This window comes from Euprymna scolopes, chromosome 29, assembly GCF_053919585.1.
Source record: "Euprymna scolopes isolate OS-2025 chromosome 29, ASM5391958v1, whole genome shotgun sequence".
Lineage (NCBI taxonomy): Eukaryota > Metazoa > Mollusca > Cephalopoda > Sepiida > Sepiolidae > Euprymna > Euprymna scolopes.
In genome coordinates, this window is record NC_136510.1 from 56,543,992 (window position 1) to 56,560,733 (window position 16,742).

The 16,742-nt window shown below is 32.0% G+C and overlaps 1 protein-coding gene across 4 annotated transcripts in view; it reads right to left on the reverse strand.

Moving 5' to 3' along the window:
* Nucleotides 1–1,358: 1,358 nt before the first annotated feature.
* The window catches only part of LOC145252655 (dystroglycan 1-like), a 492,163-nt gene continuing 476,779 nt past the window's right edge, over nucleotides 1,359–16,742 (reverse strand). For all 4 annotated transcript variants that reach the window (XM_080112421.1, XM_080112422.1, XM_080112420.1 and 1 more), the window contains one exon: nucleotides 1,359–5,059. In XM_080112421.1, coding sequence (XP_079968547.1) covers nucleotides 2,876–5,059 — 2,184 coding nt within the window. In that variant the 3' untranslated portion in view covers nucleotides 1,359–2,875. The remainder of the gene's footprint in view (nucleotides 5,060–16,742) is intronic.

The following is a 16,742-nucleotide window of genomic DNA, read 5'->3' on the forward strand; positions in this document are numbered from 1 at the left end:
TTAACATTAGTTACTATTTTTTTGTTAAAAAAAAAAAAAAAAAAAAAATTGTCATAAAAGAATTATATTTATTTATTTAGTGATGTCTTCATATCAAAATTTAATCGGAAAAAAATTTTCTCCGAAATATTATCAGCAGGATAACGTCCATAAAAAGAAATATTTTATGTAATTGTGGGTGAGCCTAACAACCTGCCGAGGAAAGGTGAAGAGAGAAATAAGCAAAGAATTGTTGATTAATGTAGCTGTAAAATTTAAATACTTTGCAACAATGCTCTTGCTATCTACTGATTTTATTAGCTTATTCCTTGCTATCTACTGATTTTATTACCTTATTCCTTGCTATCTAAAAAACTTATTCCTGGATGTCATTTATACTCTGTACAATTCAATAATACACCAATTTACATTAGAGCAAATTTCAGGAATTCTTTTGCTTGTCTTATTCTTTACCTCCGTTTTGGAGGATTAGACATAAGGCCAAGTGAGAATCTGAAAAGTTAGCACATTAGGAGAAGTATACTTTGGCCTATAAAAGGCCTAATTAGCCCTGTTGACATACTCCAGCAGGAGTACCTCAGATGATTAGCAAGAAATTAACCCCTTTCTCTGGGAGAGTGAACCTCCTAGAACTGTACAGAAAGCATACGTCAGTTTGACAGAAACAAGACCAAGAATTTGAAACTTGTCGCGCATGTTGACTAATTGATGAGGATGTACCCTCAACTAGGGTGAACAACAATGCAAATACTTTTGTAGAAATTTGTCCTGATGTCTCATAAAAGAAAAGGTTCTTCCTGATAATACAAAAGAGCTTATATTATGACCCAAAGACATCATTAAAAACAACTGTATAAGCAATAAGTTTGAAAATATCTAAGGAATGGGTCATTCACTGATGCTCATAACTTACGTATCACGGAAAATGCTCAGATGCCAACATTTGGACGATCCATACTTCAGTAAAAGGCAAATATCTTCAAGAAATAATCGCATTACTGCACATTGTATGTCGGTTTAAACTTTTCTTTAATATAGAATATCTTCTGTTAAAAGAGTAACTTTTGGGTTTGGAAGAAAAATTTCCAGATGTCTGTAAAATGACACTGGGTTTTAGGAAGAAAAAGAAAAAGTCTCACCTCCATAGACACATTCACCTACTCAGAGTTAAGCAAATGAAATTGGTGTTGGAATTTAAGCTAATCATTTCCAGTAACTTCAACAAGCAAATTGTAAGTATCTTTCTCTTAGGCATGGAAAGCAATTAACAGTTAACAGTCTGGAAAACAGCATACCTTGTACTTTTTTTTTTTTTTTTTTTTTTTTTAATTTATTTTACTGTGGTTGAGGGTAAGGAGAATTAGTAAAAAAAAAAAAAAAAAAAAAAAAAAAAAAATGACTGTGTCTAAATAGGTATGAATATAAGGAAGGAAAGAAAAAATGGCAAGTTAGATTAAAAAAAATCATTTCATTTTGTTTCTCAGAGAGTCCTCATTCACCTAACCTCTAAAAGCAGGTTGCCAACAAACCAAGATTCTAAAAAGACCAAATCACACACAAACACACAATGTACACTCTTTCGCACAATCCTTATTCATACAAGCACTTTTACTAACACAAGCGTCACAAAAGTGAATAAAATTAAGATAAAAAGTGAAAATAAAATTTTTAACTTTGTATTCGTCTTTGTGTCTTCCTAAATTTGACCTACAAGTCCCAACCCACCCTTTCCGCTCCAATCATTCAATTTTTTTTTTCTCATATCTATAATTCACTTGAAAGCTTTCAACATTTATCAAATAACAAGATTTAAAAGAAAAGTTTAAGATGTAATCGGCACTTTTTGATTTAAGAATTTGTATTTTTAACATTTTCATTTTTAACTTTTCCTCAAGTGAAAAAAAAAAAAAAAAGGTTCAGAAATCATAATCTGTGGTTTTTTGGAAGATAAAAGCTTTTTAAGGTATTCACACTAGATTATTTAAATTAAAAACACATCGTTTTAATTTGGAGTACACTTTTCGGCTGCTGTAGTCCAAATGTAAAGCAGCAAAGATGAAGTTTGATAAAAGAACATGTCAATCTTTTAATTTTGGACTTCAAAATAATCATTTAGAATAAATTAGTGGAAAAAGTAAAATTTTGCATAGCATTTTCCTTAAAAGCATTAGTGAGTGAACTACTCGCATGAAAATGACTAAAAACAATTTTGTATAACAAAATTCAAAACAGAACAGTGAATAAAGTTAAAAACAGATTAAATGGTCATTTTTTTCCTGCTTGCTTCCTTGCAGAAAGTCTTTTAGAGAATCTTGCATGAAAAAAAAAATCCATATTGGCAAAAAAGTTTATTTCAACATCATTTACTGAACAAGGTGAAAAATTAGGCCTAGACGATGGCTTCAAAAGATTAGTGTTGAATACATCATGGTTGCTGAACATTTTTTTGGTTTTTGTGCTCCTTCTGAAATGACCAAATATTTATATCCTATAATTTAAAGATTCCACTCTTTCCTTAAAAAAGTGGAAAATTGCAGAATGTTCATTTTATCAATTTAGAGAAAATGATTTCATATGAAAACAAAATCAAACTAAAATTCAAATAAAATTAACTTCATCTTCCTTAACCACATGTAATTTGTTTGCTTTCCTTCTTAGATTGATTAATCCCCAAACAAAGGAGAAAGAGGATAATGTGTAAAAGGTGGAGAAAAAAAAAAATTATAAAAAAATTTCATCACTTAATGCCCGTAAAAAAAAAACAAAAAAAAAAAAAACGGGCAAACAAGTTTTTTTTTCTTTTTTTTTTTATAGAAATGGACAATACATGAATCATACAGACAAAATATATTTAAAAAGAGTTTCCAAAATCTTGTTAAGGGGGCACATAGGGAGGTGGGGTTCTATAAGGAGGCTGTACATGGGGACGCGGCTGCTTATTCACTCGAGAGGCAGTGACAGGAGGAGGCGGCTCATAAAGAGGGGAAGTAATATCGGGCATGTTTATCTCGTTCTCTCCCCTTCGATCCTGATGAGGAGTAGATTGAGCACTGTCGCTGGATGATGCCTGATATTCAGGTGGCGGGTGTGGTGGCTTCTCCTCGTCAAGAATCAGTGGCCGAGAGCAGTCAGTTGGTTTTTCATCGAGTTCATCGGCAAAGATAACTGGTGCTCCTTTGCCAGCATACGCTTCTTGTTCACTCAGCGACATCTTACCCTTACGCTTTTTCCTATACAGGATGCAAGCGACCAGCAGTGCAAACAAAAGAATTGACACAATGATGATAGCTGGAACAACAGTAGAGATAAGAATGTCATCATCTGAGGGCTCTTCTTTCTGCGTGTGCACCGGCTTATCGGACACTGGCACGATCGGGGTGGAGCCAACCAAAACTGGAGTGTAATCAGAACTGCAAGGACCCATTGGAGTGATCTGGGCGGACAGCAGTTTGAATGGTTTCAAAGCCTTCTTGGCCATATCCGTCACCTGTTTGTCTTCATCTACCAGTTTCATGAGAAGCTGTTCAGTCTCTTCCTTTGGACATTTTTCACTGACCAGAGTGTTGTTTGTCCAGGAGAAAACTACGGAACCCTGGCTAATGTCCAAAACGGAGATCTTGGAAGGGTTCTTGTCTCCATATAAACGAGCTATTTTTTTCATCAGGTTAAGCCGATTTCCAATTTCTGACATGAACACATCATAATCTATGTCGAAGATCATGTTTATTTTATGTGTTATCTTCGTTTTGGGTACGTTCGGATTATTGACAACATTGAAATGGAAATCTAGAACCTCTTTCAAACCAGCAGAGTCAACAGCAACAACAGACATATTATACAGGCCGACATCACTGGGTAATGGAAGACCAACAACCATCTGCTTCTTATTTTCAGCTTTTAGCCAAGATTCTGGTGGAATCTTCTTGTAATTCTCTAAGAAGAAGTCAAGCCGAAGGTCTTCAGTCTTACCATCTTCACAATCCACAAATGTGTCAGAGGGTACCTTAAATTTCATTATCTCACCAGCAACTACTTCAACTGGAGGTATACGCTTATCAACCATGGGACGATCATCTCTATTATCCATGCATTGAGGAAGTTTTGTCATTGGTGGAGTGGGTCTTGTCGGATTTACTCCTGGATTAACCCGAGTTGGTTGAATTCTACCAGTTGCAATAGTGTAACTAGCATCTGGTAAGGTTTTCGTCTTTGACATGTCGCCATCAGTTGGGACATATATAGATGGATGGAGGTAAGTAGCGGTTGATTCAGGATGTCTGGTTTTGGATTTCTGATGGGTTCGTGTTGATGGTACAATGGGAGATTCCATAGTGAGGACCTGATGTGTCATCGCATCACTGTCATGACGACGAGTCAGACTTGTTGGAATAAAACTCATTGTAGGTGTTGCCATGATGGCACGACGGACACGCTTCTCTTGGTGAATTTTATTGTTTGTAACTTGCCAACCAATGATACTATGCTTAATAGCATCTGACAATGACCCATTAAATGAGGTAGTTTCAATCTTCTGCAAGACTGGCATGTGGGCAGGTTCAACTTTACCACAGCCAACAAGCCAAGTGACTAAAATGCCAGGATATTTTGGGGTCTTGGTATTCCCAGGACCAGACACAAGGGCAGTTGTATCAAACAGTGGTTTGTTACCAGCTGGACTTACTTTAAACATCTCTGAAGCAAGATGCAAGTACTGTTCAAGATCTTTTAACAGTGCGACAATGGAGCGAGGTGACATTAAAGACATATCGGCATCGACAGCAAGCGTGAAAGCAGTTTCAGCTTCACCAGGACTGCAACGGACAAAAGGAGCTGAACTACTGATGGAAGATTTCAGTGATTTTGCGGCACTGATTGGTTTGGTTTCCTTAACAACATGGATTGAGAATACATCTTTGGCAACATCTCCATTGGCAGCCACAGCAATCACTTCAATGTAGTATTGGCCAATATTTGCCAGTGTTGGAACTCCGTGAAAAGTGTGAGTTTCTTGATTGAAATATAACCAATTTGGCCATTCTTCTTTCCCAGCTTCAGTCACCTAAAATAGAAAAAATATTACATTACTCCAGGTGACAACTATGAATAACATAATTAACACATTCACTAGATCATGGCTGATATAACAAGAACAATGTACCCTTATAGACTAAATAAAAGGTTCAGTTTGAAATCCTGTACAGATTCCCTAAGTTTGACAAAGATTCTTATGTTTGAAAAGATACACTTGAAGAACGTCTAAGCTGTAAAACTAAAATCCAAGATGAGAATGATTGGAATAATGCCAATTAAATTATTATCTCAAAGAAATTTTGAAATTAATCTGAGTGGAAAATGGCAGAAAAATGCTTTGGATGTTTAAAGAACAAACAATATAGAAAACAAATCCTGGTGCTTAAAAAGGTTTTGCATATTAAATTAAAAAATAAAAACTCTTTTCCCACAATTTGTATCCGTACTTTTACATGCAATTTTATAAACCTTCAGTGAAAAGATGAAAATGTGAATCAATTGCCATCACTGTTATCTGGTCATGTTTTGAATTTAGTTTGCACAGATGACAGTGACCAATGAAAAAGTCTAAAATTGAGATGAATTTTCCAACCAGGATGATACACTATTTCCAAACCGGATTTAAAAAAAAAATTATTTTCACACTGAAAACAATATGAAAATAGCCGACGGTTTTATACTAAATTCATATGTGAAACTGATCCTTCACTTTAAATTCTAAAATTTTTTTTTTTTCTTTCCAAGTTTTTCAATGTTCCCACATTTAAAAAAGTATATCATTTTTTTCTGGAAGGAGTGTAAAATGATTTAATGGAGTGTTTTAATCTATAAATAACAATACCAGACACCATAACGTTCAGCACTGGACAAGGCATACACTGCTACTTAATTTGACACTAAGTTTTTAAATCAGTAATAAGTACATTTCTCCTACGTCCATCAAAATAAAACTTATATAACTGGATTCACAATAAAATTTACTTTAAAATGGTATTTTAATATTTTTGTTGTGATTTGTATATTCAAGGAAATCACTATTTAAATTTGACTATTAATGACGAAACATACCAGCATAGCATGCCCGCTCGCGGTAGATGACGTTTTGCAAATAAGCGGTTGGGGCATGTTCACAAACACTCGAAGCAGAAGTTGTACCCATCAACGACATTTCTAGTTGTTTTAGCTAATCAGGGAAAAGAATTCTGTTACGGAATTCGAACAACACGTACGTCTTTCCAGTCAAAAGTCAGAATATCTCAAAGTTGACGCTTTGTAGTAAGTGAAGATAGAAACTGTTCAAATGCTATTTAATAATGAATATATTAATTTCTTTTGTCCTAAAATTTGAAAATTGGATAAAAACTTTTTATGCTAGAGTCGTTAGAAATAGTGACAACCGCATATAAACATGAGAATTTTTGTGCATCGTGGCGTACACAAAAAAATTTGTAAACATGTGTTCATCGATTAACTTACGAACATAAAGCATTCATTTTTGTTATTTAGAAAACAAGTTTTTAATTATGGACAGGAAAAGAATACTTTTGAAAAAGAATGACCGACAATGAGCATACTTTTAAATGAGTTAAAACACAAACCACTTATCCAGTTAAGTAAAATAATAACTTATTGGGTTTGTTTTTACGATCCACAGAGGTATGACAAAGTGGCAAAAAAAAAAAAAAAAAAAAAAAAAAAAAGACAAATAAATGTTATCAAAGGCAAGTTAATCTACCTACCTCGATAACGTTTTGGTGTTGTAAATATAATTATTCTTCTCTTAAAAAAAAAAAAAAAAAAAAAATGTGTCGAGTGGTGTTACATGAGAACAAGAAAAAAAATGGCCACACTGTCTCTTGAAGTCTCGACAAGGACTTAAAAAATAAAAGAAATGATACAAAATAGTGGTAGAAACTCGCACGATAATTGTCACAGTAACTTGAAGCTGTTAAAAATGAAATTTAATTATCCTAATTAGTTTAATGAACTTGAAAATAAAAAATCTGTACAAAATTTCCTTTCATTTCATATGCTACAAGCCATATTTTGTTAATTTCTTTGAATCGTGTTGTGGTGGCCATCTTTGATTTTCTGGTTTTCATCTTGGATTTTTCACAGGTGTTATGACAAATGATAAAGTTCATCAGAATAACATTTCACATCCAATTACTTCCCTTTTTAAACATTTTTATGATGCTTCTATTTGAAGAAAAAAAAATGAAATTTAATTATGCTAATTAGTATGCTAACTAGTTTAATGTACTTTAAAACAATTCTGATCTGTACAAAATTTCCTTTAATTGGATATGCTACAAGCCATATTTTAATTTCTTTGAATCATGTCAGTGGCATTTTGGATTTCCTAGTCGACATCTTGGATTTTTCATGTTATAATAGGAAATGATAATGTCCATCAGAATAATACTTCCTATGATGATAAAGCCTTATTTTTCTTAGCTGTTTTTATGATGTTTCTACTTAAAGCTGTTAAAATGAAACAAGTATGCTAATTAATCCGTAAGTTACCAAGTGAGATGGTCGTAAATAATGCCAACTGAACCTTCATGGCATTATGATATGTTAAAAATTTCATCATAATCTTTTTAAGAGCCGAAGATATAGTTTTCAAAAAAAAAAAAAAAAAAAAATGGGTTAGTCTGTAAATTGTGCAAATTTCCTACAATTTTCTGTCACAAGCTTTATATGCATTTGAATAGGACTGAGTTAAGGCAAAATGTCCAGTGAACCACAGATTTTTTGATACTTTGAATGGCCATAACTCCAGTTCTAATCAGTTGATTTTAAAAAACTAAAGATAATATTTCTTTGCTTTTTATGCTCTTTCCAATAATGCTTATCTGAGTTTATTCGATATAAAGAAGAAATCGTGTGGTATTGCTACTATAAAACCTTTTTTCATACTGAAAGTAACTTCTTTCAAAGTCTTAAAATTATATTTTGGTTAAAAAGAATGTTTAAAGACTTTAGTGTGCAGTAAGATTTTTGAAGATAAAAAATATATGTGGTCAAAGGAATGTTAGCAAGAGAAAAAAAACCCAAGTGCACACTTGAGGGAAGGAAATGTTTTCTTAGATTAAACAAGAGTTTACTTCACTTTACCTACACCAGATATTCTTGAAAGTAAAGCTAAGAGGGGGGGGAAGAGAAAGATAAAGTAAAAAGAAATAAAATCTAGCCAAATAATGAGAAAATATCACAATTCGGCAATGATTCAGTATTTAGATTTAAAAAAAAAAAAAAAAAAAAAAAAAAGGGCCGAATTCAGTTAAAAGATTTTTGGACAAATTTTTCAACTATAAACCTGTTACAGTTACTGTTGCTATCAACAAGAACCAATCGCACTAATGTGAAATACTTGTGATGTGAAAGAACTAGAGTCAATTTTATAATAATCCAATAGTTTTTTGTTTTTTTTAATCATATAGTCACCACTTATCAAGGCCTGGAGACCACTCAAGGATAAAAGATAAGGAGATTGGTTATGATGGAAATTGGATAAGTTCATTTATTTTAGGAGGCTTATCAAAAACTGGACTTGAAAACGACCATGTTATAATTAGCTGAGAAGCAGTTCTGCAGTATTTTTTCCATAGATGAGCAGTTCTAAAAAAAAAAAAATAGCTCATGAAAATTTTTAGTTTTAGACACGGATACAGAGAAAAGGAAATTGATGATAGTGACTGTAGTCCAGAATTTGCCACTAATACCTTATAGAGGTGGGGGACCATAAAGTGAAGCTCAGTCAAGCACCTGCTATGAAAATAATGATAGAGCAAAGAGATGCACACAATGTCTATGCGAAAAGGGGAGCAGAGATAAGAAAATTGCATCACCTACCAGATTTTGAAGTCTATTTTCAACCTTGTATAGACAGGATAGGGTGCTCAGAGCATCTCCTTCCCAGATGTGGCAAGAGTCAAATCCATCTTCGGATGTATTTGGCTCTTATGCATTGGGAGTGAGAGATGCCTACGGGAGCGGTAGAATGATCCATTTCCCCCAGCAACCTTGGCAACAGATTTGATGTATTTTATTGCATTGAAGCAAAGTCCCAGAAATTTATTAAAATATGGTGCTTCCTCAAGACGAGAGCCATTCATTTCAATTGGGGCTAGGTGAGAATCAGAGCGTTTGTGATGGAAAGAGAAGATTTACAGGCATTAAAATTAACAAGCTACCCTTTTCCTTAGCTTTCTGTTTGGTTTTGATTTTATATTAGAGAAAATTACAATATTATTGTATTAGCTTTCACGGTAAGCATTAATAATTATCAATGATAATTGTAATATGCAGTTGATGGATGAGAGCAGAAGTACACAAGTATCATTAAACACTGGTAGTGACTACTAGCATGAGTATGTGTATATATATATATATTATACACACACATATCTATAAAAGTGAAAGTGTGTGTGTGTGTGTGTGTGTGTGTGTGTGTGTGTGTGTGTGTGTGTGTACACATTTCCCTACCAAACTACTGTCAACTTTCAGGCTACAGACTCGAGATTTGACATAAAGAGTATTGAGATTTGGGAAAATCTTTAATCGGTTTTCGGCCAGAAATTTGGCTGTCAAGGCGTCAAAATTCAATGATTTGACCTTTGAAAACTTTATCCTGAATTAGATAAAATACTCCCACAAAGGATGATCAAACAAAACATAAAACCATTTAAGATGAGAATAGTAATATGAAAGAATCGCAATACGAATGTATAATAATGACTATACATTAAACGTAGATCTACATAGACCTTATCCCAAATATTTAGCAGTCACCATCTTTTTATATAAAAGCTGCAGTTTTTGCATTTGTCAAATAATCCGTTCACGCGACTTATGAATCAATTTTTAATATTGGTTAATAAAATTGTGCATTTAATGTTTTGCCGTCAACTCAGTAACAAAGTGATCATTTTTTTTGTGGGGGTCTCAAGTTTAAAAAATGAATTGTTGGGCCCAACTGCTGATGTGTTTAAAATATATTTTTTTAAATTCCTTTCCTAAGTATCAAATTAATTCTGCATAAAAAAAAAAGAAAAACTTTTCATGCCTGAACTTGGATCTGCCAAGGCCAAAAATCTGTATTGCTATGCCTGTTATTTGGCAGGTGGGTGGATGATTTAAGAGTGAAGAGAAAGATATTTGAAAGCAAATGTCTACAGCAGGTTTTATGAAACTGAAGATTCACTACCAATCTAAGGAATTATTTGCAGACATTGGCACTAAGCCAAACAGTTTGCCAGATGGAAGATAACTTTCGAACAAGATTTAGTCAAATCTTCCTCCTATTTACAGAAGCTAACATTTGTGTTGTGCCATAAGTTTATTATGCAATAAACACGTTACATATAGGTCAAATGTTGCTTAGAATATTCAGAAAATTTCAAAAATAGAAAAAATTAAAACAGTGTAACTATTACGAGAAACAAGCTATTTAAGAACAAATTCATTTCTGTGCATCTGTTTTAAATTTGTCAAATATTTTAGATAAGCATGTTTTCTGAAAATAGTTTGAAGAGCAGATCAAGTAATGGGGAGGAATTAGTGTTGCAGAAATCTCAGTGTCCTTATTTTGTCCTTTACTCCCCACATTCCAGGATCAATGTTCGTGACAATGAGGAAAGAATTGCTGTTTTCTGGGTAAGAATCTATTTCATCTAACATATTGTTGGCAAGTACGATTTTTTTTTTTTTTAGCTCCTTACATCATGTGGCTTCATGCCGGAATAATTTACATTTACAAAAAGAAATAAGTATAATAAAACTCAGCTAATGAAATCCATGTTGGAGATAAAATGTAATATTTGATCATTCTTTGATTGGTTTGTTTTATGACAAGACCACATATTAAACACAAATTGACACTTTTTTTTTTTTTTTTTTTTTTTTTTAACACAGTGATCACCACTTATCAAGGCCCGGAAGCCACTCTGGGATAAGGGTTATTGCAAGTACATTACGTTAGTGTGGAGCCAGTACATTACATTACCGAAATCGAAAATAAATTGTAAGGTAATACTTGTCACAAAAGACAACTAATCAGACCGAATTTGAATTGAAAAAAATTACTTCTGGACAATATTGCCAACTGAGACTTAAAAAACGTGCTAGATCAGGGAAATGAAATCTCCAGAAAATCGCTAGATTTTTAAATTTTGTTGTCTGAAATTTTCAAAAACCGCTAATTAAAAAAAAAAAAAAAACAAGATAAAAACACCATATTTTAACTTTCTATCCTACATAAAAATATGAATATATTCAATATGCAAAAGGTTTTGTGCATTCTCACTATACATTTCTGGAATTATATTGAAACGGTTAGCTCCCCAGAAGGCTTTCACATTTTATTAGCTAGTTTTACCTGTTATCTGTTTTGCAAGAAAAAGGTAAAAATCAAACAGTGTTAATATAACTTAAATTGAAATATATTACAAACTAGATTACCCGTGACCCGTTGGGTCAGTATGTTATATTAGCTATGGAATTAATGTATGAGCGTCACACTTGTGACGTAAAGAAAATAGTTTTTGGTGACAAACATTTCTATGAAAGTATATTAAAATGAAAAATAGATAGATTTCTATGAAAGTATATTAAAATGAAAAATAGATAGATTTCTATGAAAGTATATTAAAATGAAAAATAGATAGATTTCTATGAAAGTATATTAAAATGAAAAATAGATAGATTTCTATGAAAGTATATTAAAATGAAAAATAGATAGATTTCTATGAAAGTATATTAAAATGAAAAAATAGATAGATTTCTATGAAAGTATATTAAAATGAAAAAATAGATAGATTTTTATGAAAGTATATTAAAATGAAAAATAGATAGATTTTTATGAAAGTATATTAAAATGAAATAGATAGATTTCTATGAGTCGTTCTGTTTATAATTGTTTATTTTTGAAAAAAAAAAAAAAAAAAAAAAAACTTACAGCCATTGAATTATAAGTTGTTTGCCATACTTATGTGTTGAACAGATACCATAATACTTAAAATTAAATTCAAATTTTGATATATCTTGATTTAAACGCAAAAAAAAATGGGACGCTGAAAACGTACACAGTAAAACAATACATTTTGTCACGTTCATAGCAAAAAAAAACGTTTAACAGCCTTAAGTCCTAAACCGTTAAAAAGCCTTAGAAATAAGGGTGTTACTTTTCATGCCCATCACCATTCATAATCGGGTATATTTTTATCTGTTTTGAAAATCTTAAAAATGAAACAAAAACATGATTTAAATATTTGTCAATTTTACAATATCTTTATTTTTGGTTTATCTATATTATTTTTACTTTTCCAAATAAAATTAACGTTAAAAGAATATCTGTTCTGGCACTATACTTTATCTTTTCTGTCCTTGGTCATTGAAGGAGAAATCCTTTAAAATTGAGGGTTAACAAAAAGATGTTGCCTCAATCCAGAGTTCCTCGTTTTGAGGGTAGCAGGGTTTTCACTATCAACCTTTGCTATCGTAGGAAAGCAAGTAATTTTTTTTTTCACATGTGGAAAATTTTCTTTTGGTTGTTAATGTTTGCTCAAAAATAAACGCAATAAAGTTTGCTAAGGTGTTTACATATGCCGCATCTTAGGAAAAGTGGTTCACTGACAATTAAATGGAATAATAAACGTAGTAAAAATAAGTAAAACCATGAATTTTGCTCTTTGTGGAGGCAAGTAAGTAGAAACAGTCATTTGTTAAAGTGTAGAATAATAAACAGTCGAGAAATTGTAAAACAAAAACAAAAAAAAAAACATATCTTATACCAAACGCAGTAAAATTCAAGTATCATTTATACATGTTGACACAATGTTTAGATTCTTTTAGCTGTCTTTACAGCAAATAACTGGTTGCTTGTCGCTTAATCATTGGGAACTTCATTCTTGAAAAATTGTATAAAAAACTTTGACGACCACTAACTCTAAATTTGAGAGTGCAACTCAAACTTGGGTTTAGTGGTAGAACAAGTTATTGGTTTACAGCTTTTAAGGAATCAAGCCTCCATACCTGTTAACCGATAAGTGGCCATTTGTTTTTTTTTGGGGGGGGGGGTTCCAGTGTACTTGAGCATATTTAGAAGAAGAAAAAAAAAAAAAAAAAAAAAAAAACTTCATTTCAGCATACAGGTTGGTAGATAATTAAATTCTACTGCATTTGGTATAAGTTTTTTTTTTTTTTTTTCCGGTTACTTGACTTTTACAATTTTCGACTTAACTTTTCTACACTTTAACCAGGTTGTATCGACTGCTACATATGGCCAGAACAAATCTTTGACAGGAACATTTTTGTAGCAATCACCATTTTCAAAACCCACAAGTATCAGAATGCATAAACACACAGCATTGCGATTTGACCACCTGCACATATGGAACAAAGGGATTATGTTTCCACGTGTAGTGATACAGCAAACAGGCTGGAACATTGAGATGTAAGGATTTGCCACAAAAATCAAATGTGTTTATTCCAGCTTTTCTCTTGTCTTCCAAGAGTGAATGTCAAAGTAACTGCCACTGGGAGGTGTTAAAATCCCGTCTTGAATTTGTGTGCCATGCACATGAACCTTAATTCTCATCATGGAAAATCATATCGAACGAGAAATTCTTTTAAAAAATGTTATTTTGAACTACTGTTTTTACACATGTGCACATTTCGCTTACATGCTTTAATGACCGTTTTTCTCAAAAAAAATAATCGCATTGAGTTTAAGCCACGTGTGACACTGTTCATAAAAATCAGTAATTTTAGACTCCATGCTATTCTTACGAAATCCTCATTTAGCTAGTCTTGCATAATGAACACTTATTACAAGAAAACACATTGGAATAACTTAAATATTCCTCACAGGTAAATAAATGCTATTTCATATTAATGTTGATTTTGAGTTTTTATCATCATGTGTCGTTATTTCCCAGAGATATGTCTATATATATATATATATCTATATATATATATATATATTTTAATGTATGTGAAGATGTGATCTATTGACACCTTTCTATTAATCGGCGATCTTTTTAAGGTTACCTTTAACGGTCCTGCAGATACTCTACTACTTTTAACTCCAAGAGATTCTTGCACTTGCAACCTTGGTCCTAAAAATTAATAGCTTCTGATTATAAATTGGTGAACATCGACTCGCACCCTTACAAATTAGTGACTCCTGGCTGAAGTACCTATAAGTATTAACCCCTCTACCGCGTGAATTACTATAAAGTGAATTAATACTTTTAAATTAAGGGGAATGCTTAGATCGTTTTTAAACAGAGGCTGGAACGCCCCCCCCCCATGTACTTAGAAAAATCGAATTTATAGTGAGTTTTAAGAATGTAAATTAGCTGAAAAAAAAAAAAAAAAAATTGTGAAAAACAAAACAGTCAAATAATTGTTACCAAAAACTAAAAAAAAAAAAAAAAAAAACCCTGTTAGCAGCTAAATCAAAATTTTCCCCGCTAGATTGCAAACAAAATCTCAAGACCTAGCAGGAAAACCACTAAATTGGCAACACTGGTTATTCCCCTTGAAATTAGCTTAAAGGGAAATAACTCAGTTTAATATCAGAGTATCGATTTTAAATGTAACAGTTTTATTAATTAAATATAAATTGAATAAAAAATAAACTAAATAAATTTTAAATAATATTTCTAATAGTACAATTAAACGATCCTATTACATTGAAATAAGATCGAGCTAATTTTAATAATTAGATTTTCTTTAATGTAATATGCAAATGAGGTCACTCATTCAGTGCAGATTTTGTTTGTAAAATACTGTATATAGAAATCATGCATAAAATTGATGTAGCCTATAATGGATTTAAAGATTTCTTGACCAGGAGAGGTGTACACATAGATCAAGAAATAGGCTGAAATAGATTTATATATTTATTTCTTTGCTACTGCGTTATGTGGATATATATATATATATATATATATATATATATATATATATATATAGAGAGAGAGAGAGAGAGAGAGAGTACACAACTGCTGAATATGGTTAGTAGTTGTTTTGGTATTAATTTTTTTTTTTTCTTGTATTTGGAATAAAAAAATCTTTGCTTTTGAGAAGAGCCCTTAATGAAAGATGATCAGAAATGGAATTTTTCAGCTAACGATTAAGACTCAATATTACAATTGATTGAGGAAAGAAAGAATCTGGAAAAATGAATGATAAAATTATTTAAATTAGGTTATTGCATCTTCCATACAAACTTTACATGCCTCATCAACAGCAAGAAAAGAAAAGCCTATTAAAATGACAGCCAATAATAATTCCTGTGTTCTAAGATATTAGAATTTTAATATTTAAATTTTGATCAGAAATCAGTAAACATTTCACTTGTAATTATATTTTTACAACATTATCAAATCCTTTCCCATCAAATTTTGTCTTAGTTTTAAAAGAAAACTGAAGCTGAAACCATATTCTCAAATTAAGAAAAGTTTTAGTTTTTATACAAGATGAAATAGAAAACGTATTCTTATTATATGTAATGCTTACTTGGAATTATATTAAGTTTACAGTCTAACAGAAAATGATCAATGAATTTTTCATAAAAAAAATCATTTTAAAAAGATTTTGAAGACTTCAAATGACAGAGACAAAATTCTTGTCAGCAAAGATTTTATAATCTTAAAAAAAAATCTGAGGAAAACCCCCCCAAAAAACTGGTATTTTTTGGATTAATGTTTTTGTAAATGTTCCAACATGTGGCAGCATATAAAACAGATGCCAAATAACAAGTCATTAATTGTTTATTTTTACTTTCTTGAATTCAATGAAAAGTTCTACAGAAATCCATTCAAGAGTTCAAACCACAAAGCTATTTACAGCCAGATTTTCCTAATTTGGTCCATTTTCTATCCTTCGGGTTTTTTTTTTTTTTTCTTTTTTTTTTTTTACATGAGAGTCACCACTAATAAAGGCCCAGAAGCCACTCGGGGATAAGGGTTATTGTGTGTGTACAGTAGTCAACGGGATAATATCGTAGTAATTGTTAGCAATGGAGACTTGATAAAGTGTCTTAAGGGGGCAGTTTATCAGGAATTTATGTTGGACTTGAAGACATCCAAGTTATAGTCAGCTGGGAAACAGGCAAACGGAACAGAGTTCCACAGGCGTGCACGTCTAAGAAAGAAGCTTTGTTCATGCAATCTATGTTTTTATTTAGGCACAGATAAAGATTGAGGAAAATTATTGACCGTGGTTTCAGCTAGAAAGGTGTTTTTCGTGAAAGATTGACCATAGAGTGGAGCTCGGACGAACACTTGCCATGGAAATAACGATAAAACAAAGACAGGCTCGCAACGTCTCTTCTGTGGGAGAGAGGTTGCAAGAAAGAAAAGGGCATCCTCCACAATGCCACAAAGTCTATTTTGTACTCTGTCAAGGCAGGATAGGCTGTTTTTAGCAGCTAATGCCCAAATGTGGCACCAGTACTCCATCCTTGGACGTACTTGGCTTTTATATAGATAGAGAATTGCATCATTAGTGAGATATTGAAATTCCAAAGAATTTAAAAAAATATTTAATTATATTATTTGTTTTTAGATTAATATGTGCGCTAGAGTATGTTAAAAAAAAAAAAAAAAAAAAAAAAAAAATCAATAAAATGCTCGATCAGAAGGATGCAAGACTTAAAATACAAATTATTTCAAAATTACACAAAATTATACATTACA